The sequence below is a fragment of the Hakea prostrata genome, chromosome 4, assembly GCF_041222555.1.
Source record: "Hakea prostrata isolate BN-2017 chromosome 4, UWA_Hpros_2, whole genome shotgun sequence".
Classification (NCBI taxonomy): domain Eukaryota; kingdom Viridiplantae; phylum Streptophyta; class Magnoliopsida; order Proteales; family Proteaceae; genus Hakea; species Hakea prostrata.
In genome coordinates, this window is record NC_142603.1 from 23,590,345 (window position 1) to 23,615,805 (window position 25,461).

General features: G+C 37.2%; 1 protein-coding gene across 1 annotated transcript in view; it reads left to right on the forward strand.

Moving 5' to 3' along the window:
- The first annotated feature begins 1,115 nt into the window (after positions 1–1,115).
- The window catches only part of LOC149018557 (diacylglycerol kinase 7-like), a 76,572-nt gene continuing 52,226 nt past the window's right edge, over positions 1,116–25,461 (forward strand). Inside the window, exons 1-2 of the mRNA XM_089152755.1 lie at positions 1,116–1,737; positions 4,355–4,477. Coding sequence (XP_089008881.1) covers positions 1,408–1,737; positions 4,355–4,477 — 453 coding nt within the window. The 5' untranslated portion in view covers positions 1,116–1,407. The remainder of the gene's footprint in view (positions 1,738–4,354; positions 4,478–25,461) is intronic.

Genomic DNA, 25,461 nt, shown 5'->3' on the forward strand with positions numbered 1-25,461 from the left:
TAGGCTGATTTGAGCGTCGGAGGTGGTTCCCCGGCCAAAACTAGGCCGGACCGTTCTTGCTTTCTTTGTGTGTGCAGGCATCCCAGTTATTCCAACTTGGTCGGAGAGCTCTTAAGGTGGTCATCTCAATATCCGACTCTCGAAGAAGTTCTAAACGCAACATATAAAGATGTCATATCATCAGTATACTAACGGAATTTAACGGTAGGGGGGCAATAGTAATTATAGATAAAGTTGAAGGTTGGATTAGTAATTTTGAAAAGTACAGGGGATACAGTAGTAATAAATAATTAAAGTACAGGGAGCTAATAGTAATTATCCCTTTAATTTATGAGACAATAGTGAGTGATCAAGAGTTTTGCCTCAAATATAGTGGATGCCGTGTAATTTGTTTTTTTTTTTTTTTTTTTAAATATAAAGAAAAGAAGAAGGAGAAGAATCACCATTGGTCCATTACAATGAAAGACAATAACAATTTCATGAATATTTGGGTTTTTAATTCTTGTCCAAAAGAGAATTGGGGTTATAGTGAAACCACCATTACAAGTGAGGGACAATAATAATTTCATGGGAAGTTTGGTTTTCAATTCTAGGTCAAAAGAGAGTTGGTGGGGTTGAGTCCGGATCAGCTACCCATAGGGAAGCACCGACAGCTTTACCATCATAAATGCATAGACCCAGGGGTTGGGTGATGGAATTTTTAATTTTTTACCTATGGGTCCCACAGGATTTGTGGTGATTTGATGGATGATGATCTACATTCTTAAAATTCTACCGTCAAAATGTTTTCCTGTACACCGTACTTGCACAATAATAACTGCCGTCCAATAAGATGTAACCAAACGGCATCGACCGCCGACGAAAGGACCACATTTTTGGCTCAAAAGCCAAAAGCAGCCTTTAATACAAAAAGCTACAAGGAGTACATTACCTGGCATTAAAGGTTACAGGTACCCACATGCGTAAGTTAGGAATTATGATACCTTGCTGTCGTAAGGATCTTCATCCTGTTAGGGTACTTTAGTAAATCAAGCACGCCAATAAGGGCATATTAGTAAATTGGGCCATAGCGAAACCGGATAAAACCTGTCAGATTCGCCGGAAGCTTCCTTGCCTGAGACCACCCAGGCCATTCTGTCCCTACGCTCCACCACCACCACCACCACCACCACTACCTGAGTCAAAAGAAAAAGACAAAAACGCATCCCTTTAAATGATTCTGTTTCGGTTTCGGAATCTCATTTGTTGTTTATAATCTTGATAAGCGATTTCTGCAACGCTAGTTATTTTGGTGGTTTTGATTACTTATCAAGGTTGTATAAGAGTAGAAGGATTGAAACATTGTAAGGTTGTTGAACAGCTCAAGAAGCGGTAGTGAAGGGATTGGAGGTTGGTAACAAGAGAAGGATGGATTCACCATCAACAAAAGATGGTGAATCGACTAGGATTGCAGCCCGATCATCACTCGTTGATTCATTGAAGGGATGTGGCTTGAAAGGCACGCGTATCGACAAGGAAGATCTTAAAAAAAAGATTTTAATCACCGAGTATCTTCGTCTTGCTATTCGTGATTCGATTCGATTCAAGAATCCTAATGCAGGTGAACAGCATGCACCGGATGAGAAAGTGGAAGCAGCTCCAGAGGCGCCAATGGTTGTGTTTGTTAATTCTAAGAGTGGTGGTCGGCATGGTCCGGTTCTTAAGGGGAGGCTCCAGGAGTTGATGGGCGAAGAACAGGTTAGGGCTTTAAATTCTTTCAAGTTTCTGTCTTTCTTTCGAAGTTTGAATCGATTTGTGGGTGTACATCTTGAGCTATTGTTTGATAAATTTAGAAGTCCGGTTGCTGTAAGGAGTTCACTAGTTTACACTGAGAAACACGAAGAAGTGTCAATGTAATCAGGAGGTGTTTATTATGTATCCAGGTATTAGTAAAGTTTAAATGCCAGTTAAGAACTAGTTTGATATGATCTTTGCTCTGGGGATTTTGTAGTTTGAGATGTCCTTTATTGTTATATTCAAGTGAGGGAACTTATGTACTGAAGCTACTTTGATGTTACTGTGGTTTTGAGGATAATATTTTGTGTGGTGGAGCTGGTTAAAGGAGGTCTATATCTTTGTTATGGTATTCTACCGGTACATACACATTTGAATCCAACCCCGGTTTTACTTTCCTATATTGGACATACTGGGTGTTTTGATATCTAGAGAACTGTTGTAAGGGCTACTATTTTCTCTTAAAAGCTCGTAGAGGGATTATGGTGGATGTTTCAATCTCAGGAAGAGAATTTTCTATTAATAATTTTTGAGTACTCCTTCCCCAAACAAACATTGTAGGTCGATTTTAAAATGTTTCAACATTACAGTTTGGTATTACCTGAATTTGTAGTCTGGTGGGCACCATCTACATGCTTTTGGTAATTAACCGTCACATTTCTCGGAACTTGTTTGAGTATGCAATGTCAAGAAAGTTCCTTTTCCCTTTTTCTTGAGGGGGTTGGGATTTCCCCCCCTCTCTCTCTTTCTCAAAGTCTAGTGGTAGTGGGTCTAGAACAGCATTTAGCTGGAATTTTATCACTAACCTTTTGAGTAGTTACGGTTCGTTTGTGGTTGGTAATCAATGTTTCATGCTCCTTGCTGCTTGTAAGGTGCTGTATGATGTTGGGACCTCTCCCATTCTCTTCCTATGATACACGGGTCTGATGTTGGGACTTCTCCCTCTTGAATCTCTTAAAAAAGGGGGGGGGGGTGTTGATCTGTTTTCTGTCTCTTTTCTTATGAAGATAAGAGAATCCTATTAAGGACCAGAGACCGTACATGTTACTATGGTGGCACTGATTACTACCATACTAGTCATGCTTGTCATGGCAGTAGAAGGGACTTGCCGACTTGGTTATCAAGGTGATACCAACAAGGTGCCTAGGTGTTGCCTAACAGTTTACAGCTTTCCCAAGTCATGGCCTCCAATTGATCTCCTATATCAACTTTGTAAAGATATGTATGTGGTTTGCAGGAGAAGTAATGTCGGAATGTCAGCTTTAGTTGTTCCATGCTTTTACATCTTAGTCCAATTAGTCATCTACTACTGCAAGGACCGGGGAATTTTCTAGGTCTTGCAGTTCTGTAATTGCTTGTCTATTAATCTATTATATCTACAATTAAAGTGTTGGAAGAGGACTTTCAATTAAAGACCTTTTTCTTCCATGAGGTTGTGTTTTTCTCCTTCCTTCTCTGTTTTTTGGCTGGTTTTCTCTTTGGGATATTATTACACGATATCAGAGCAATCTAAATCAGAAACTACCTTTACTTCTCTGGATTGAAAGCTCCCTTGGGAGTTTTCTCCTTGTGGTGCAGCACCCTATGAACCGTGGTCGAGGAAAACATGAAAAATAGGGTTTCTCTTCATGTTGTGTTGCTGTTTTCTTCTGGTCCTGATTATCTCTTGCATAGACTTTTTACAACATGAATTCAGTTCTTATTGGTTCTCAACCTGAAGCTCATGCAATCTGGAATTTTCTCGTTGAATTTTGAAGTTCACACAAAGGTAATTGAGGCTTTATCAAATTTTTATTATCATCAATATATATATATATATATTTTGTTGGTGGGGGGGGGGGGGAGTGTGGTTTTGGTGCAGGTAATCCAATGGGTCTGTGCATAACTGTACACAAATATTTGGCCTCATAGGATTTATTTAAACTTCAGTTATGCATTGATTTTGTTTTGGAATTTATCTTCTAGAACTTTTTGATGGTCTGAACTTAGCAATAAAGAATAGGGATTGAAGCTTCATCAGATTAATTTTATGGGGTTTTGGTTGTTTTTATTTATTTTTGTGGGGGGGGGGGGGGGTGTTGTTTCAGGAGTTGGGTATTTTGAGGGTCTCATATTCCCATCTGATGGGTTTGTTCATGACTGAACACAATACCTTTGGCCTAAGAGAATGTATTAGTAAGTTCTAGTTATGCATTGACTTTGTTAATGGACAAATAAATGTTTCCAAAATCCTTGTAAAGAATTGGAGTGTCATTGGCTATAATTTTTTTTATTGGTAATTCTGTTACTGTTGGATATTCTTAAGTTTGTTTCGATTTGGTTATCTATGGAGCGAGGACTTCTTCCTCTTCATAGTATGCCTAGCAGAGTTTACCTGTTCTCAATTCTACCATTCGGTTGTCACTGTTTTGATAGATTGTTGATGTTAAGGTATGATTCGTTTACTAGTTCATAGAGAAGCTGGTCTTTCATGGATCCGTTCTGTTTGTATATTTCATAATATGCATGGCTTTATATTCATTTAGGAGCCTAGCCTTACTAGTATGGATCTCTGAGTTGCTAATTATCATGTGTACTGCAGGTTTTTGATCTTTCAATTGTAAAGCCAAATGACTTTGTGCAGTATGGATTGGCTTGCTTAGAGAATCTGGCTGCTCTTGGTGACAGTTGTGCAAAAGAGACTCGTGAAAAGCTGAGGGTTATGGTATGTTTGCTTGATTACTCTATACTTAATGTCCATGTAGTGCTTAAGGACAAAAGAGAGTAAATATAGAAGGAGAATGAATATCGGGGGAGCACAATATAAGATTTTGAAAAGCAACCACTATGTGGGTTGTCTTTAACCTCCAGGCATCTGTGACTCAAATAATCAGTTTGATCTTCTACCTTGCAATTGAAAGTTCTTCAACCCTAAGCCTCCTGGAACGTACTTAGATGCTCCGTAGAATACATGCCCTGATAGCTCCATGGATCCAGAACTAACAGAGATCTAAATCTCTGAATATGTCACTGGTGCCATCTGCAGCTTCAGATACATGCCTTGATAGCTCCATGGATCCACAACTAACAGAGTTCTAACTCTGAATACGTCAGTGGTGCTATCTGCAGCTTCAGATCTGAAATTTGGATGCAATCTCAAGAGAGAAGTCCGTTTAGGAGCTGAAACTTGGAGACTTGTATCGCCTATGGTGAGAGCTGAAACTTGGGTATTTGTATCACCTGTCTCAGAGGTACTTCCAGTTCCACTTTCATCAATAAAAGAAAGAGGATTAAGGTGGTCAACCTCAGATTTGAGACAGTGAAACTTACTGGAAGATTAGATATGATGGAAGAAGGGTGAATAATATTTGGATGCACGCAACCACACAGGCTCAGATCACACAAATTCAATTTTTACAAGCTATTTATTGAATAAAACACCACAAAGAATTAGAAATTAACTCAACAAAAAGAATCCAATTGAACTTCAGTAATGAAACTAGTATCTCATATCAAACAAAAGATTAAATAAAAATATTCAAAAGAATACATATCACCCTAAAATAAACACAAATAAAATTCATCCAAGAAAAACACACACAAATAAACAGCTCAGACTTATCCCAACTAAATGAGGTTGGTTGCATGGATCCTTTTCTTCTAGTTAGTTGGAAGTTAACTAAAAAGAACAATGTGAAATATGAAGATGAAGACTTGAAGATAGAGGAGAGGAAGAGGAGAAGAGAAGAGAAGAATGGCAGAATGTTGTGTGTTGGAGTGATTCTCCAGTACACCTATGTTACTTCACTAATGATAAGGAAAGAAACCTATACTTCCCTATGGAGGTAAAGGTAAAAGACAGAAATACAAAGTAAGGCAACTATTCAACATACTTGTTCCTAGACTACCCCTCAAGCTGGTAAATAAATGTTAAACATTCCCAGCTTGCATAATAGGGTACCAAACTGGAGGGAAGAAAGCCCTTTTTTGAAGGTTTCTGTTGGTTGTGGAGTCACAGATGCAGCTAAAATCAATATTCTCCTTGATGAAACGCTGGTCAACTTTGCTGTGCTTTGTTGTCATGTTGAACTAGATAGTGAGCAACACTTGTAGTAGCTTTGTTATAACAGTAGAGCTTCATAGGTTCTTTGCTGTCGAAACCCAAAATACGTCTCAACTGAGGCTCAAGTTCTTGATTTTGAGGTTGATTTTGACCATCTAGAAATCAAGATATGGTTAAGATGGTTAAAGCCACGTGATGTAACCTGGGCAGAATCCAACTGGTTTTCATCTGGGCATGATGTGCTTGTGCCTCTCCCTGTTCATCAATAATAAATAGCTGCTAATCTAGCTGATGCCATATAGGCGGAGGGGACAATTGGGCCAAGTCAAATCAGTCCATTTGGTTTCTAGAAGGACCAGAAAGATGCCAAAACACTGTTCATGTGGACAGTGACATTGATGTAATCACCAAATTGAGGGCCAATAACCAGGATCAATTATATGAATTCAGCAGTGAAATCAGGTTTTTTTGGGAAGTTACATGATTAGCTATTTTTAGGTTTCTCCTTACAAAAATAGTCACTCAATGTTTCACTTTACAAAATTAGCTAAAACTGAGTTTGCATTTACAAAACTAGTCAAAATAGTGCTTTTTCACCTCTTTGGACATGTTTACCCCTAAAATTAACCATACTAGTAAAAGGGTGAAAATGTCCAAAGAGTATGAAAAAATAATGACTTCACCTTTTGGACAAAATAATGATTTATCCGCTCGATGTGATCAGTTTTAGGGGTAAAAATGTTCAAAAAATGTGAAAAATTAATATTTTGGCTAGTTTTGTAAATGTAAATTCAATTTTGGCTAATTTTGTAAAGTGAAACATTGAGTGACTATTTTTGTAAGAGGAAATCTAAAAGCAGTTAATCACGTAATTTTCCCGATTTTTTTCACAACCCTGTGGTTGGGGATGTAGGCGTCATTTAGGGTTGAAGAAAAACAATTCTGAATCTGGTTAATTCCACGTTCAGATTCAACTCCAAGTCTAGGATTTAGGGAAAATCTAGAGTTTCTAGTTCTAGGGTTTTTAGGGGTGACTAGGGTTGGGGTTAAAGTTGATAGTTGAGCAAGGGAATGGAATTTTGATCCTAAAAAGATAAAGGAGTTGGTGGAAGGAATGGGAACTAAAGGGGCTAGGTTTTGAGGAGGAAGGTGATGTGCCACAAGGGAAAAAGGGAGGGGAAAGGAGAGGTGCGATGGGGTAGGGGTTGGGAAAGGGAAAGGGGTTTGGACCTTAGGGTTTTGATGAGTAATTAGGATAAGGGATGGGAATCAAATGCAGGGAGGGGAGGGAACTGAATCTTCTAAAAGGGGATGGGATTTGATGGCGGAGATTAGGAGATATGTGAACTAGCTTTAGGGGGAGAAGGGAGGATGCCATAGGCAAGAAGGGGGGGGGGGTAAAGAGAAGGGCTGTGGTGGGGGAAAAGGGGAGGGTGGGGATGCTTTGCTTACTTGATGTAGAGCTTGAAGAAGACAATTCACATGAAGAAGAGCCACAAACCAGGCTGCTGCAGGGTTTCCTCCCTTGGAAACCTTCAAACTTCACTTAGGGGTTGTATGGCAATGATTTTGTGCCAATTTGCCCAAATTGGCACATAATGAGCTTTTTATGCTTCTATGCCAATTTGGGCACATAATAGGTACTGAAATCTTGTATGGTTTGGCATGGATGGACACGTTTCTCTGGAAAAATTGGCACAAAAGCTTGTATGGTATGTACAAAGTGGCCACTTTTTTTTTTTTAAAAAATAAATAAATAAAGGTAAATGCAAGTAGTTAATACACAGTTGCTTACAATAAAGTCAGGGATATAATGCTTCTAGTGATTAGTGGCAATCTTGTTGTTGTTGCCAACTGATTTGCAATCGTTTTCTTTTGCTCCTCCATTTGTCTTGCTTCATTTTGAGTGTTAATGTTTTCAGGGGGAACATTAGGATCCGATGACTTCTTCAGGTATCCAATTTTGGTCTCTGTACACTTAAAACATTTTGTCAGCAAATAGCTTGTCGTGGATGTAGTTATGAATAACACAACAAGCGATAACAATTTTGGCTTGATATATAATGTAAACCCGTGACGCATTTTAGATAAAATTGGAAACCTGCTCTTTAGGCACCCTAAACACCATTCTATAACGTTCCTTACCAAAGAGTGCCTGTGGTTTCATAGTTGTTAAGGCGTCACCTAGGCGTTCGAGCGCTTTCGGAGCGCCTCAAATCGTTGTCGCCTTATTTTCAGGCAAAAAGGCGACCGCTTTGGGGTATGAGGCATCACCTCAGGTGCCTCTGATGCCTTATACCCCAAGGCGTTCGCTTTTTTTTTCTTCTTTTTTCCCTTTTTTAAATCACATGAAAGATGCCAAATCGAAGGCATATATTGAATTACTTATTAGATTTCGATTGTAAAGTATCTATTGTTTGCACCTGTTAGAAAACAAGCTTTAAACAATCAAGTGAACTTGAATAGAGAAAAGAGAGAAGAAGAAGAAGAGAAGAGAGATGAAGAACCAGTAGAAAAGACCTGTGATTCTTAGCTAAAGAGTCTAGAATCACAGAGCACTTTTATTTATAGCTTTTAATGAATCTAATACAACTTGAGAGACAAGTAATTGTCCTCTAGAAGAAGGAAACAAAATATTACAGCTTTAGTAACTTCTTGACTCCTAAAATAGAAAGTATGAAAATAGAAACTACCACCAAAATAGAAACTATGCTTTCTAAAAACTCCCAAAAAATATGTAGCAAGATTCCCACATTAGAAATAGAAAATATAATCAAAACAATAGCATAATACTGTTCACGTGAACAGTAAAATCACAAATTTACGTATACTTCAACACTCCCCCTCAAGCTGGAGCATACAAATCTCCCATGCCTAGCTTGCAATAGATAGATTGAAAACTTGGTCTGAACAGAGCTTTGGTGAACAAATCAGCTAGTTGGTCAGTAGAGCTCACAAAAGGAGTTGTTATAAGCTTCTTCTTCACTGCATCACGCACAGTGACAATCTACCTTTATATGCTTCGTTCTCTCATGGAACACTGGATTACTAGCAATGTAAGTGGCTGCCTGATTATCACAAAACATTTTCATAGGGGCAGAAACTGGAAATCCTATTTCCTCTAATAATGAATGAAGCCACATCAATTCAGCAGCGGTGTGGGCCATAGCCCTATACTTAGCTTCAGCACTAGATCGAGCAATGGTGGACTGTTTCTTACTCTTCCAAGTCACAAGATTTCCACCAAGAAAAGTACAATAACCTGTGGTTGACCGGCGATCAATGACGGATCCAAGCCCAATTTGCATCAGAAAAGGTAACCAAGTCCATACTCCGATTTGGTCGATAGATGAGCCCTTTTCCGGGCGCACTCTTGAGGTACCGAAGCACCCTCATCGCTGCATCCCGATGAGCCTTCCTAGAGACCGCATAAACCGACTCAACACACCAACAGAATAAGAAATATCAGGACGAGTAACAGTAAGATAAATAAGTTTCCCAATAAGACTCCTATAACGATGGACATCATCTAACAAGTCACCATCATCACGTCCTAACTTCAATTGAGGATCCATGGGAATGTCGCTAGGTTTAGAAGCAAGCATGCCAGTCTCAGTCAAAAGATCTAACACATACTTTCTTTGTGACAAACTTACTCCTTTTTTACTGCGGATCACTTCAATCCCCAAGAAATATTGTAGATCACCTAAATCTTTGGTTTGGAAAGATTTTTGTAAGTGTGCCTTAACTGTATGGATTGCATCAACATCATTGCCTGAAAGGACAATATCATCAACATAAACCGCCATAATGACAACACAATCACCCTGCCGTCTAACAAACATAGAGTGATCAGAATAACATTGTACAAAACCAAAAGACTCCACAGTCTTGCTAAATTTCTCAAACCAAGCCTGTGGAGACTGTTTTAGTCCATAAATCGCTTTATGAAGCCTGCAAACACGAACACTGTCCTCCCCCTAAGCAACATACCCTGGAGGTTGCTCTATGTAAACTTCTTCATGAAGATCACCATATAAGAATGCATTTTTTATGTCAAGCTGAAAAAGAGTCCAATCATAATTCATAGCCAAAGATATCAAGACACGGACAGAATTAAGTCTTGCCACAGGAGAAAAAGTCTCGAAATAATCTACACCATATGTTTGTGTATAGCCCTTAGCCACCAAGCGGGCCTTAAGCCTTTCAACCGTACCATAAGAATGGTACTTAATAGTATACACCCACCGACAGCGGACCACATCTTTCCCTGGAGGTAAGTTGACTAAAGACCATGTATGACGAGAATGTAAAGCATCCATTTCCACATCCATAGCAGCTTTCCAGCCAGGAATTTTAAGAGCTTCGATATGATGGGTTGGAATATGAACGGCAGACATAGACAAAGCAAGGCAACGAAAGTTAGGAGGGAGATGAGAGGTAGAAACAAAATTGGAAACAGGATAAACAATGTTAGAGTGTAAAGTGCAAGTACGAGTACCTTTCCTTAAAGCAATTGGTAAGTCATCTGAAAACTAGAGTGGGCCAAGCACCTTGCCAATCATGCCGTTTTTGATGGTGGTACGATAACTGTAGCAAACAACGATAGTGGTTCTGGATCTTCTTCAAGGGACTTGTCTAAGACTAAGAGATGATGTAAGCCAAATCCTTCGCCGATTGCAAAATATTGAAACTGGCGCTTCCACATCCACTAGTACTTCTGCTGCCACACTTTCTCATGCAAGTAACACAACACATGTTTGGCCCAACAAGCTTCCACTAAGTGCCTTGTTTTACCGCAATGAGTACAAAGTCGAGATGTCTTATCAGACAGTTGAACACCACGACCTCTAGAAGACCTACTAACTCCCCCTGAACCACGACCACGTCCCCTTCCATAAGAGGTAGTGAAGGCTGAATTTTCTCCTATAGAACTTTTTTTTTGGAGAACTCCCTTCAGGCAAGGCAATACGTTGAAGTCTAGAATATGCTTCACTAAGATTAGGGACATGCTCACCAGCAAGAAGATGTCCTTTGACATATTTCAGTTCAGGGTTCAATCCTGCAAGAAACTTAGACACAAAAAATTCATTCCATTGGGCCTAAAGCTTCTTTATATCAGTGGTGAGAGGTTGAAAGACTTCAACTCCTCCATCATGCCTTTAAAGGAGTTGTAATAATCCTGCAGAGACTTGTCAGCTTGCTGAAATTGAAATAGCTTTTCATAAATACTAAAAATCCGAGTCATATTTTTAGCTTGGGAATGAGTCTCTTGCAAATCATCCCATATTCCCTTTGCAATCTTATGGAACATAACATTCACTGCAATATCAGGTTCCATACTATTCCACATCCAAATTTTGATGATTGCATCATCTTGGATCCAACTAAAATAAGATTTTTCAGTCTCTTAGCAGGAGGTTCATCCTCAATGAACTTAAGCTTACCTTTTGCAAGTATGTACACCCGAACCGCTTGTGACCACAACAAGTAATTAGAACTACCTTTGAGCTTGATAAATGTAATTTGAACGTTTACATGATCTCCTTGAGATCCTTTTGATTCAGCGGTACTCATGATTGAGTCACGTGTAAATGAAGACATTAAACTGAGGTAAATATCACTCAAATCAGTTTTCCAAAACTTGAAGTAGAAAGAACACAAAAAAAAAAAAAAAAATTCTGCAACCTTAGGACAGAATAGGAGAAAAAAAAGAGAGGTAACAAAGGTATTCAAGTTCTGGAACGTGTAAGAGTAAGGTAATAGGTAGAGAAGATCAGTTCACATGAATATTTGATCTAATAGTCCATAATATACAGCATTAGGTGGCTGCACACCAAGGAAACAGAAGAAAAAAAAAAAAAAGAATTTCAGAAGAGAATATTGAGAACAACACTATTTTGATTAAAAAAAGCTCTGATGCCATGTTAGAAAACAAGCTTTAAACAATCAAAATAGCAGTTGAACTTAAACAAAGAGAAAAGAGAGAAGAAGAAGAAGAGAAGAGAGATGAAGAACCAGTAGAAAAGACCTGTGATTCTTAGCTAAAGAGTCTATAGAATCACAGAGCACTTTTATTTATAGCTTCTAATGAATCTACTACAACTTGAGAGACAAGTAATTGTCCTCTAGAAGAAGGAAACAAAATATTATAGCTTTAGTAACTTCCTGACTCCTAAAATAGAAAGTTCTGAAAATAGAAACTATGCTTTCTAAAAACTCCCAAAACTTATGTAGCAAGATGCCCACATTAGAAATAGAAAATATAATCAAAACAATAGCATAATACTGTTCACGTGAACAGTAACGTAAAAAGTAAGAGCTGTTTTTACTATTCACGTGAACAGTAAAATCACAAATTTACGTATACTTCAACAGCACCTATATGCATATTTATAATGACGCTACATGTGATCAAATGTTAAAATAAAAAAAAAAAAACAAAATCGAAAGAGAATAAGTTCTTGACTCGAGTCTCACACTCTCACTCTCACTCTAATCCCTAATCTCTTTCTCTCTCCCTCTCTTCATCTCTTCCATTCCTGTGACAACACTCCAGCAAGCAGCGGCCAGCGATAGGAGACTTCTTCTCTTCCTTTCTTCTCACGACTTTTTATTTAGGACCTACTATGTGTGGTGTAGTTTGTTGGATGACTTGAGGTAGGCTAATATTAGTTTTTTTTTATTATATAAGATATGATATATTTATAATGAATTAGAGTGTATGGGATGTACACTAAAAATTTCACTTAAAATGCCTCAACCGCCTCAAAAGCGCCTTAAAGGGCGCCTTGTCAACTCATCGCCTTAACTAGCCTAAACCGCCTCGCATTGCCTCGTCGCCGTGACAACTATGTGTGGTTGAAAAGTTCAACTGCGGTCCTTGACCCTCGACCTATCCCCCTGAAATCTTGTAAATGATACCTAGTACCCTTGAATGGTGTCATGAATCTAGTCATAGTCGAGTATCCAGAATCAATTGTATAATACTTACCTTTGACAATATAAAATAATACAAGTCAGTCCTATTGTTTAGATTTGATGAAGGGTTAAAAAGAATTGATGAGATCATTGTATTAAATTAACCAGGAGGATGAGGAAAATTTAAACCTGGGTTTGTCGTTGCTTGTTTAAAAACTCTGCAATCATTTGTAGAACCCTCCTAGCCAGCATAGACAAACATGAATTTCATGTTGAAGGAACAAGCACACATGACATTCTGTGTGGTAATTCCTTTTCTTCCATGATATGGTATTTGTCCCTCAACCGATACCATTGTATGCACATGGGTGCCATTGTATGCACCAATACAAACCTAATACAATGAATATATTCAAAACCGTTAATAAACCTTAATAATGAGCATAAAGTTTAAATGCTTACTATTCTACCCCAATAATGAAAGCATCTATCATACCTTGAAGTAAGGAAGTGTTTTGGATTTGTTAGGATCTCTATTGGAAGTGCAACAAGGTTAGGAGGCCTTATGTTCTCTCTGCTGACATCAAGTAAGCATCCAATACCCTGTTAAATACTCTTGTGATTGTCTCTAGTGAACGTTGAAAATCTTCTACGATATTCCTATACTTAAAGTTACTGCCAAGTAAACACAAGAAGATCCCAAGTTGTTTGTCTACTCGAATGTGCCTAGTATCCTCTAACCACCCTCGATATCGCATTTTGGACTCCAGGTAATAAAACATGTGTCGCTTCATCTTAAATCTCTCGTAGACGCGATCTACATGTCCATCTAAGATTTCTTTAACATGTTCCGGTCCCGTAAATTTGGTATCTCGTATTGGCTTAGGGACATGGGTCACTTGTGCTTGACCCATCGGCATCTTCAAACCTAGATACTCCACGAAAATCTCTTTGTTTGAATCATTAAATGTATCCATATCATGACTCTAATCCCTAAAAAGTATACATATCCAAAATCGAAAAAAGAGATAACATTCACCTTAACAAACAAGGTAGAAAACATCATAACATGAGTATCATCCATATTATCCAGAACATAAGTTTTTATTATATTATTATTATTGTTATTATTATTATTATTATTATTATTATTATTATTTTATTTATATAAAAAAAAATCCATCTATGACTCCACCAATTGTTAATATCATCCACAAAGCAAATAAAATTCATCTGAAAACAAAAAAAATCATCAGCAAACGAACTATTCAAATCTGAGAATTCAACTGGGTGGCTGGATAGCTACAAGCATTGTATTAAGAGCAACCGCATTGATATGGGGGAGGGCAGATATCAACACCTCTCTCCATCCTAGGTCCAACCTGACACATAAGATGGCCTTGCTTAGCTTTGGGTTATCTAATGACATTATTGCATGAACATTTATACCCTTAGCAATGCTGAAGTCATTGTTGTCACTTGAATGAGTAGTCTCCTTTGAATATTTGTCATGCTTTATCAAGCACATTTTGAGAAGGTTTGAATTGAACTTGCATTGCTGAACTTTGGGCCTATGCTCTTTCTCTTCTTTCTCTTCGCATTTAGAGCCTTTTCATGCCTTTAAGTGGGGGGGGTGGGTCCATTGGGTGTATCAATGTGAGTGGTACGGGTCACCTTAGGATCCACATCCAGAAATGATGTTAATGTCACCTTCATCTGAGCTAGAATCATTCACAGACTTGTCATTATCCTTGCTCAAGTCCATTGTAGGCTGCAGCGTAGTATCATTAGTTATCGCTTCTTCACTGGTAGGATATGTACCTCCAAAAATTTTACACGAGTCTTCCCATGCCGGAAGGCCTTGCATCTTAAACTTCACCTAGCCTAGATTAGCCTGTCATAAACATTGCACAAACGATTACATAAGTCTATGATCCATATTATATTGTTTCAAATAAAGCACTAATGTCCCCCTAAAAGAAGAAGTCGAAATTACCTTGATATAAATTTCCCATAATGACTCATCATCAACAATGGCAGTTTTGGTGATACTGTTCCACCCAAATCCCAAAAATTTTATGGTAATTTTTTGAAACTGGATACTACTACCTTAACTTGTTGAACTTGTTTGTCAATTGCTTCATTTTTATCTTTGATTTGCTTCTAAATTTCTCCAAAATGTTCTTCCACCCTACCTTATTGAATGTGGACGTGGTTCTATTCGCAGCCTTAACCTCTTCAACCATGATTTCCACAAAGAGTTTGGTATGCTCTTTGCTCCAAGCCTCCAAGTGGCAGTTTGAGTGTGTGATGAAGACATTTTTGGGAAACTACTAATTTATACAAATAATTATGATGTATCGTATCAGTTACTCACAATATAATAATCAAAATACAACTACTAAGGTGTTGACAAATAATAAAGACATTCAAATAATTAATGAAAGCACCTATAATATCAGTTAGCACTCCAAAACAATATAATAAAATACAACTAAGCAAACCTACCCAATATGAATAGAATTACACCACATAAAACAAATACTCCTATCACTACATGTTTAATTAACACTACATCCTTCGGTAAGTTCTTCATACATTTCACTTCCTTCTTTTGGAATTTCAACACTTCCTTAATTAGTGGGTCCTCTTGTCTTGGTTCCATCCCACGTGAAGGAGTGGGAGGGTCACTTCTCCTATTGGTTCACACCATTGAAAGAAACTACATCCTCTCGGAAATGATGTACATCCTTGATATTATCTATTAGGATATCGGGTGACGCTGAAATCCTGACTGCTAGTAGGTTCCCATAGTTGCAATTTGAGTTGCAATACTTTAAGTAAGAACTTCTCACATTATTCACATTGGATGTTGACATTCGATATCGCTGGGGCAGACACGGTATAAATTTTGACCGAAACAGTTAAAAATTCGGTCAAAGTCATTTTGAAAAACGAGATGAAATCTCAAATATTTCGTTGAAGTCATATGTTACGACCGAAATAGAATGAAATTTCGGTCGAACGATACGATATTTTGGTACCGACTGAAACATTACGTCCTCAACTATAAAACCTACTCATTTCGAGTGAAACCTGCGAAATTTTGCTACTTCCGCCAGGTTCTGCTACTCAATGTTTCAACCCCTTAACACTTCTTCTTTGATTTATTTTTGTTTCTATCCTCATTTGAGCTTGATTTTAACAACTCCTATGCATTCCAACTCCACTCTTGCTCCTTCATTATTGGGTTTTTGAGAATCAAACAAGGTGAATTAACAAAGTTCTCCATTTTTTAATTCTTGTTTTGTTTATGCCTCAAATCAACTTAGATTGCTTTCAAATTTAAGTATGTTTAGTCTAGAGTGTTGATCTATGATTATGTGAAATTAATATTATTTTTTGGATATTGCTACTATTTTTTTTATTTTTCTATATTTAAATATTATTTTTTAAAATATGTATATTCCTAAAATACCCATATATACACTCATGTATGAGCTTCAAATTGATGAATGTGAGACAGCATCACTTGATCTATTAGGCACGTATTAGGCAGACTTGTACTTTGTAATATTCTCTGTTATTCTCATATGGTAGTATATACTTGAATGTTAAATTTTCAACGATTTTGTTGCTAAACTAGTAGTTCCATTGCATTTATTATGCTTAAAATTGGTTGGAGGAATGAATCTAGATCATTTTGAGGCCATATAAGGCTTGAAACTGAAGTTTAAAACTTCAAGAGAAAGTCATGTTTTGATTGAAACCATGGAATAAATTTTTATTGAAATGGTCAAAATTTCGATTGAAATCATTGCATTTTTGGAAATTGAAACGAAACCTTTAAGATTTCTTTGAAATCATAGGTTTCAATTGAAAATTTGCAGGTTTTGACCAAAACTTCACAAGTTTCGACACTCCGACTTGTTTGTCCTTGGTTTTTATTGATTTCTATCCCATTTTCACCTATTTCCTCAAATCCTTTACCTTCAAACACCTCTTTTGCTCTTTTTTTGCCTCCAAACACCTCTTTAAGCCACAACAGCTACAAAGGAAACTCCGGCGGGCAATAAAATGTGAAGCATGAGCCATACCCAACAGTTCCAAACTTCCCATTTTTTATTTTTGTTTTGTTCATGCCTTAAATAATCTTGTATTGCCTTGAAAATAATATATATTTAGTCTAGGACTATGATCTATGATTGCATGTTGTTAAACTTATTTTTTATTATTTGTTACTATTTTTTTATAATTTTTTTGATTTAAAAAGCTATTTTTTAAATTATGTATTTTTTGAAAAATACATATGTATACATGATATATGGGCTTAAACTTAATATATGTGGGACACCATCGCTTGATTTAGTTGGTTATTGTATTTTGTTGCCTTGTTGTGTATGTAACCATTCTATCAAACAATTCATGTATGCTGATGATTCTATGCCTGTATGCAATACATTTTGTACTTGTCTTAACCAGTCATTTGTTAGTATACTTGAATGATAAATTTCTAGTGGTTTTTTTTTTTGCAATATACTAGTTCAATTGTATTTATTGGGCTTTAAATGGGGAGGATGCAAGAAATTAGATGAAATGGAGGTTATATAAGGCTGAAACATAGGGTCGAAATTTAAAAAAAAAAAATACTAGGTTTCGACCAAAATTTCTGTCAAACCTGGAGATTTTCGGTTTTTGCCTTGGTTGAAACCTAAGTTCCGACCGAAATTTGCACCATGGTTGAAACCTAAAAATTTCGGCCTTTTCTTGGGTCGAAATTCAGGTTTTGACCGAAATTTGTTCCTTGGGGGCAACGTGGATATTTAAATTATAAAATGGGTTTGCAAAGTTAGTCTTGTAGACTATGGTCTAGCATTACAAGAGCGGCAAATGGTTTGGTTAAATAAAAGGCAGGAAATCAATCCTTCCAAAAAACTGAAATTATAAATGCACAAGATAGGAAAATGAAATGCCGTTCAAATGAAATGGTCCTTCCCTTCATGAATCAGTTCTATTTCAAATGAACTACTACAACCATTACAAGTTATGGAAATAAATCTAGAGTTTTCCCAGAGATACATAACAGTAAGAAAAGAAAACAAATTTGGGGAAGCAAAAATACCTACAAAGATAGAACAAAATGAAATAAGATTTACAAAAACATAACTTCGAGCTTTTGCACCAGGTTTACAAAAACATAACTTACAAAAACACATAGTTGTAGGAATACAAAAAAGTAATCATTTAAAGATTCCACGAGCTGCATGTATCATAGTGTGTTGAACTAATAATAATAATTTTGTCAAAAATGTCACTCCACTTATTTGCTTACCTTTTCATCAACCGAAGTAACTACCATAAAGGACACAAAATATTATATAAAACAATGAAAGAGAATAGATGGAACCACTTTAATAGTGGCTTTTAGTTGCTTCTTGGTACTGTTAAAGCAGACTCCTGCAAATGCAGGAACTCCCCCAAAGAAATATTATTCTGAACAATGGAGACTACTAGGATCCTATACCTAAGACACTATTTCAAAATAATGACCATGATGATCTGGTCAAAGAAATGAACATGATAAGAAATGAAATTCTAGAAATTCAGAAACTGAGAAGTAGACTTGCAATAGAATTCCAAAAGCTTTTCAAACCAGGAATATAGCTTCTATGAGAAAATGGAGGGGAACTACTTGATGCAGCAAAGAAAATCATCCAACCAATATAGACAAATCTATGATATGCTGACCAAACAATCCATCCAAGGGAATCCACCAAATCAAAGATAATTGCAAACTAGGTAGTACAAGCAAGGCAAACCAAGGGGATGGATTAGTGTTCTGTTGCCATTGATGAGATTAAACTTACTTGATTCTTAAGAAAGCAAAAAAAAAAAAAAAAAGGAATGAAAAGTCTCAATAGCTTCCCCCCTACACCAAATTCTTCTCCAGATAGGAAAATACAGAGAAAATTTTCATTTCAATTTCCTAATGTTGCGGTTTCACCACACATTCAGTGATTAATTTTGAAGATGGTGACCTTCAAAACATTGTTCTTCTTATCAATAAGCTCAAAAGCACAAATCTCCCTCTTCTATGTTATTTTTCTTTACAAATAACACCCCATCTACAATTCACGACCAAATTTACCTGCACGATATCCTTAACAAAAGCAATTTAGTAGACAATTTCTCCCATCTGAATTTTGAAGTGTCAGTTTATCTACTTATTTGTCATATGGCTTTTGACAAAGTCAGTAGAGAAGTGTTTCGCTTAATGTCACTATAATAAATTCATACCAGTAAACAAATCCCAAAACTTGCAACCAATGCTTGGTAAAGAGTACAGAAAGAGAGATTTTAGGAAAAAGGGAAACAACAAACTAACGGTTTTTCATGACATGAGGATACAAAACCAGTCTCTATTTTCTTGTTTCAAAAGTATAATCCATACCAGAAAGAAAATCTAAACAAGCAAAGCATCATCAAACCGATTAATTTAACAGCACCATCAACCACCGATCATTTGAAAAACCCCAGTCCCAATAGAGTACCAATGAACAATCCCACTTGAGAAAAAAAAGAAAAAAAAGAAAGAAAGAATCATTTTCACAAGATTAACTGCCAATTGATCAAGTTAAGAGATGGGATAATGAGATAAATTTCTCAAGTCGCTGGTGAACAAAGAGGAAGTGGAAACTAGAGAGTCGCTGATGAAGATGAAGAAGTGGAAACTAGAGTTAAAATGAAAACAATTGATTCAAGTCCAAAACATGAAAACAATCACATGATTCGAGTCCATGATATAATATCTCAACAAGCACCCAAAGAAAATTAAAATAGAACTCGAATGAGTGGATAACGAACCTGAAATCGGTAAAGACTTCTTTGTAAAATTCATACTCAACAAAAGAGGGAGCTTACGGCTTCAGTTGTAGAGAGATAGATAGCGAGAGTGAAGTTGAGAGACGAGAGAGTTGTTTGCTTTAGGGCTTACACTTTCAGTTGCAAAGGAAAGAGTGAGAGTTGGGCGAGATGAGAGTGATTTTGGAAGCAAGATTAGGCCTTTTGCTAATAGAATGTAAAAGTACGTTGATTTCCCCATTTCACTGTCAGCTGCTCCCTTGTGCCCCGCATTTTCACATGGATGTGTGCCTGTGCCCAAGAAGCTCCAATCCTTTTGTTGAACCAACACATATTTTATAAACTGGTTTACCATACAAGATCTTGGCAACTTTTGTGCCAAAATGGGCAAATGGCACAAAATAAATGTGCTGGGAGCGTTACCATACAACCCCTTGATCAATTTTCATTCAATCATATACTGTTCTATTTACATGTAGTGGGCTGTATTATAGCCTACATTGAAGGAATCATACTTGTACTCAACTTTGAAAGCAACATAAATAAGAAATTCTAAATATTTAGGACTCGTACTCCAATTAAGACTAATGATTTAAATTATTTACACACTATGAGTAGTAATAGACTCCTAGCGAAATTTGGGTGACTAAAGGAATCCAACTTTAAATTGGACTCCTAACTAGACTAGGACTCTTACTTAACAAGGACAGATTTAAATAACAACACAAAATAGGACTAGACTCTTAATAAGATTTTGCATCTAACAAGACCAACTTGGACTAGACTAGGGGTACCCAAATAACCAAAATGGCCTGCTGTTGAAAAATTAACCCACACTGCTGGGCTGGGCTGTAGGGTCTCATGGGGGTGGCCATAGGTCCTACATCAAACCTGAACAGTGTTAAACTCCTTTTTGGCCTTGAAGGAATATTATTTAAAGATTTTGTGAGGCCCAAGAGTAAATCATGTGAAGATCATTCATGAATAATTTAATGTGATTTTATTTAGTTTCTATTTTAGTGTTCCTAAGTTTTGAAGGTTAGTTTCTATTTTAGTATTCATGCATGTGGCTGAGTTATAGAGACTGTATTGTGATTTTAATCCTATTAAGTTTTCTAGTGCTGAGAATATTAGCTAGCTCAGCAAATCTGGTAGTTTCTATATTCTATGTAACTTGCAGAGCAAGAAGGATATATATATATATAGGGTTGAGGAACCTAGCTGAGAGAGTTGAACCACCTTTGTCCCTTTACTTTTTATTTTTCCTATTTCTTCTATTCTTCTCTTCTTTGAACTCAACCTGATATGGAGACCAGCATTAACTGTTGCTGTTTGAGAATTATCTACCTGCTGAAGCCTACCATTCAAACTAGTCCATTGTCATAATTGTGAGTGATCTTGAGATATTAATTTTTTCCCCAAGTTCTATTTCTCTGTTTGTGGGTTATTTGGGCTAAGCCATCCAAACCCCCCACCAAACTTGGGGAATCATACCCCTATATCATTACCTATATACCCTCCAAATTTCAACCCATTTTGACATCTTCAGACCCAAGTTTTCTCTCGAGGAATTTATCCCATATCTCTCATGGGATGGGTTTGTATCTTTGAAATCCATAAAACATATCTATCTAGAAAACGTTTACCTAACCTTTCCCCTAGGTAAATCATCCCTTCGCAACCTATATTACAAAGAAATCCCATATCCCCAAGTTCACAAAACCCTATAAACCCTAATTCCTCTGAAACCCTAAAATTTCAAAACCATAAGTGATAAAATTCCATTCTGAAATTACAATTGCAGCAAGGTCAAATCGTTAACATAAAACCCTTGACCCCTAAGCCTGGCCGAATAAATCCTAACCTTAGCCTAACCCCTGCAATCCCTATATCCATCCAAAGACCATCAACCGAAGGTATTTTCAGCCCCATAAGACTGCTGATTCCAAGGGAAGAGGATCCTGGAATGAGCTTGATTCTAGTGCAGTACTCCAACAACTAAACCCTAGAATTTGGTTCACATCAGCAACACCCTGGGGGAAATTAGAGCACACTAGGGCAACCAAAACATGCCAAACTTCAGTTGCATAGCTTAACAAAATGAAGGAGAAACAACAAAGTATTTACCTAGGCTAGTGGAAGCCTCAGAAGCAGGGAAGACTTGGAAAAACTTTGGAAGCTCTATTCCTTCACGTGAAATGGTTATTTGGTGTCCCCATGGTCTACCTTTATGCTCCTGTTGATGTTCTTCAAACACTAAGCATAAGAATCCCTTGGAACCCTATTGTAACCTAGGGTTCCAATGATAGAGACATGAGGGAACAAGAAAAGAGCTCTACTCTCTAACCAACAAGTCTTGCTCTAATACCAAGTTGGGGCGTTAACAAGTGCGAAGAGCTATCAGAAAGATGAAGAGGAAGAGTTGAAGAAGAAGAAGAAGATGGAGGGGGTGAAGAGAAGAGAAGGGAAGAATGGTAGAATGTTGTCTGTTGGAGTGATTTTCCATTCCACATATATTACTTCACTAATGATTAGGAATGAAATTACGTATACCTTACTAGGGTTGTAAAAGATTAAAAGACAGAAATTACACTCTAACACGGTCAGCATCGTTGGAGGTAATACTTGATACATGGCCTAATCTATGCATGTCTTTATTGACCGCTTTTCCGAAGGTCATTTAAGGGCTGTCCCCAGATCTTTTAGTTTCTGTAAACTGAATCAAATATGTCATTGTGCTCAGGCATCCAAAAGTTTATTTATTTATTTATTTTTTAAACATATTGCCCTGATTAAAAAAAAAGAAAAAGAGCCAGCACCGCAAAATGGGGGCCTTAAAACATTGACACCCATCTTATGTTTGAAAAACACACAAGTCCTATTCTGTTAGAATGGTTAGTGGTACAATCGTAAAGACCACTATTCCCTTGTATGTAACTGGGCGAAAAGACTTCATCTACCCTTTTCCAAAAACTCTTCACCAGTTCTCCTCTCCCCAAACCCTTCTCTATCGTCTTTATTTGCAACTTCCGGCCACCAGTTCGCTTCCTCCTCCTGTTGGATCTTATTGACCACGCCCATATCAAAACATCCATATCTCATGCAGATACTTAACTTGTTTCCTCAGCTTACAATGAAGAAATGCAGAACTGTCCCTAAAATGCCTGATGATTTTGATTCCTGGATGAATAGGAGCATCCAATCTCATAAGAACTCTCACTGCTAGTGATCTGCTGAAGTCACTGAGTTTTGATGGAATTTTTGCTCTCTTGAATAATCTGATTTTGTTTGCAAGTTGCTTAGCCATCTCAGTAGAATATGAATTTGTTGATAGATTAGATCTGCCCAAATCTCGAAAGAATTAAATTGCAGTTGATGAGGTACAGTATTTGGATTCCATCTCTAAAGGGCTAATAAATGGTTGTTTAGTAACCAAGGTCCTTGTTGCAGGGAATGGGTAACAATAGCTTCATTGCAGGTCCGAATCAGAAATAATTTTTGACCAATCTGCTGCACAGGTTCCTCTTGCAAATTCCAAGCAGCTTTGAGGGATCTAGCCATTGTGGTTGAGGTTATAGATTTATTTGTTACCATTTTCCCCACTAGGACTTGGCTCCAATCAAATTCACCTTCTTCACAAGATGGAAACTGGAAAGAGTCTAAGTCCAGTTCAGGAAGCTCAATATCAGGTGGGGTTTCTGAATCGAATGCCAGATGCTGAAATTCCCTAAATGGGAGATCACACATGCGTTGATAATAGTAGAATATTCACCACTGTTACAAAGAAGACACCAAGTTGATAGGTAATTAAAATAAAGAAAGATGAGTTGATTAGTAGAAAAGCACTAACAGAGAAGAATGTCGGGTAGGAAGATGAAATTTCCAAGTGCCCACCGTGGGCAATGAAGCCTCAAACAACATTATGGCATTGTTAGGATTTTGGTGAACACGACATTGTGCTAGATCTGATCACTCATGGTGGTGAGAGGAGGGCCTTGATTTCAAGGAGAAAACGTTACACCCTAATCGCAAAGGGAGTAAAAACCTTGACCTGGTATGCGTGAGATGTGAATAGGGTTTTTGTCCCACCGATGACGGGTATTTGTCGATGAAGATGATTGTGTTTGTTGGTTTTTCCCCCCTCAGATTTTGATAAGGGTATTTAGGTAATAGCGTATAATTAAAATGGATTTTTTGGAATTAAAAAAATGTAAACAGTGGTATAATGGATTTTAGTAACAAAATGGACTAATGTATCCAATGAAAATTCAACTTTGGGGTGTCTTTGTTTTTCAAACATAAAATAGGGTGTCAGTGTTTTAAGGCCTCCATTTTGGGGTGTCGGTGCAATTTTCTCTAAAAAAAAAAAATTACTTATGCTACAGAACCCCAATCCAAAATTTGGCCTTCTTTTCGGTTGGAGCTCTCAAATAACTTCACCTAGTCCAATGAACTGCTCTTGCATCAAGTTGTCAGCGAGTCACCTAGGTTTGTAGTTGCCTTGGTCCGCTAGGTAGGACGTTGGTTGTGTTGTTGATGTTGTTGCACCTAGGCCCCGCTCGAACACCATAGGTTGTGTTTGTGAAATTAAAAGTAACCGCAAGCGCACGGTATCGTGTAGCTAACGGGTCGATCTCAAGGAGATATGCCACTTTAGAAATAACTTCTTAATGATAATGCGAGAGTGCAATGATTTAAAATTTGTTAATTACTTAATTAAACTAAACGAACGGTCCTAATCCATACATCTAATGCGATTGAATTGAAATGAAAATTAAAGCAAAAATAATCAACGCATAATTAATAAATGCAGAAAAAAATGCAAATAATAAACAAAAAAATAAAATAAAAGGGAAGTGATCTGAGTGTTAGCTCTGGATCTAGGGAAGGGGAATATAATTATAATGACTTTGACCGTGGACCCTTTCCCGTAGCTTACAGTCCACCGATCGGGGGAACGGATATTAGAGAAAAAGAAATTGCAGAAAAGAAATAATTAAAGCAAGAAAAGGAAGGGGAAACCTTAACCAAAGAGAGGCATGACTGTAGGCATCTCTGATCAAGGACTCAGGGGAAGGGAGAACAATAAATAAATGCTGAAAGTAAATTGTAGAAAGTAAATAACAGAGTAATAAAAGGAAAGAGAAACATTAACCAAAGAGAGGCACGACTGTAGGCATCTCTGATCAAGGACCCAGGGGAAGGGAGAACAATAAATAAATGCTGAAAGTAAATCCTAAATTAAGAATATGGAGGGGTAGATAGAAGCGGGAATGGAGGGAGGAGAGAAGATTATTGAAGAAGGTTACTTGCGAATTGAACAAACGATTCGAATCTCAACCAACCCTAACAACCAGATTTAGATCTAGAATGATATTGATTTGCAATTGCTAGACCCAGAGAAAAATGAATCTTAAAACTTGAAACTTGAACTTGAATTGCATTACATAGAAAAATTAAACCTAAACATTCAATCTAGAAATTTAAATTTCACAAATGCAAGCAAAGAAAACTAGAGAAAGCCTAAATAAACTGAAGAGAGAAGAAAGAGTGCTTCTACTAAGCTCTAAAACACCTTCTCCCTTGATGGAGTATGCTCTCATTTTATAGAGTTTAAATGGGATATGAATCTTGAAAGAATTTGAATCAAACTCAGGGTTTCTATTTGACTTAACCAATTAGGGTTTTGATGTACTAATTGGACTGACTTAGAGAGATCAAATGCACAATTCCACCGTTGGATTTGAGGATCAAGAAGTCGTGAAGCTCTTCTCTAAAAATCAGCTCGATCGGACATCGGATGACTGTTCGATGAAGGGCTTGATCGAAATTGAACAGAGACCTTCAAAAACGGGATTTTTCCC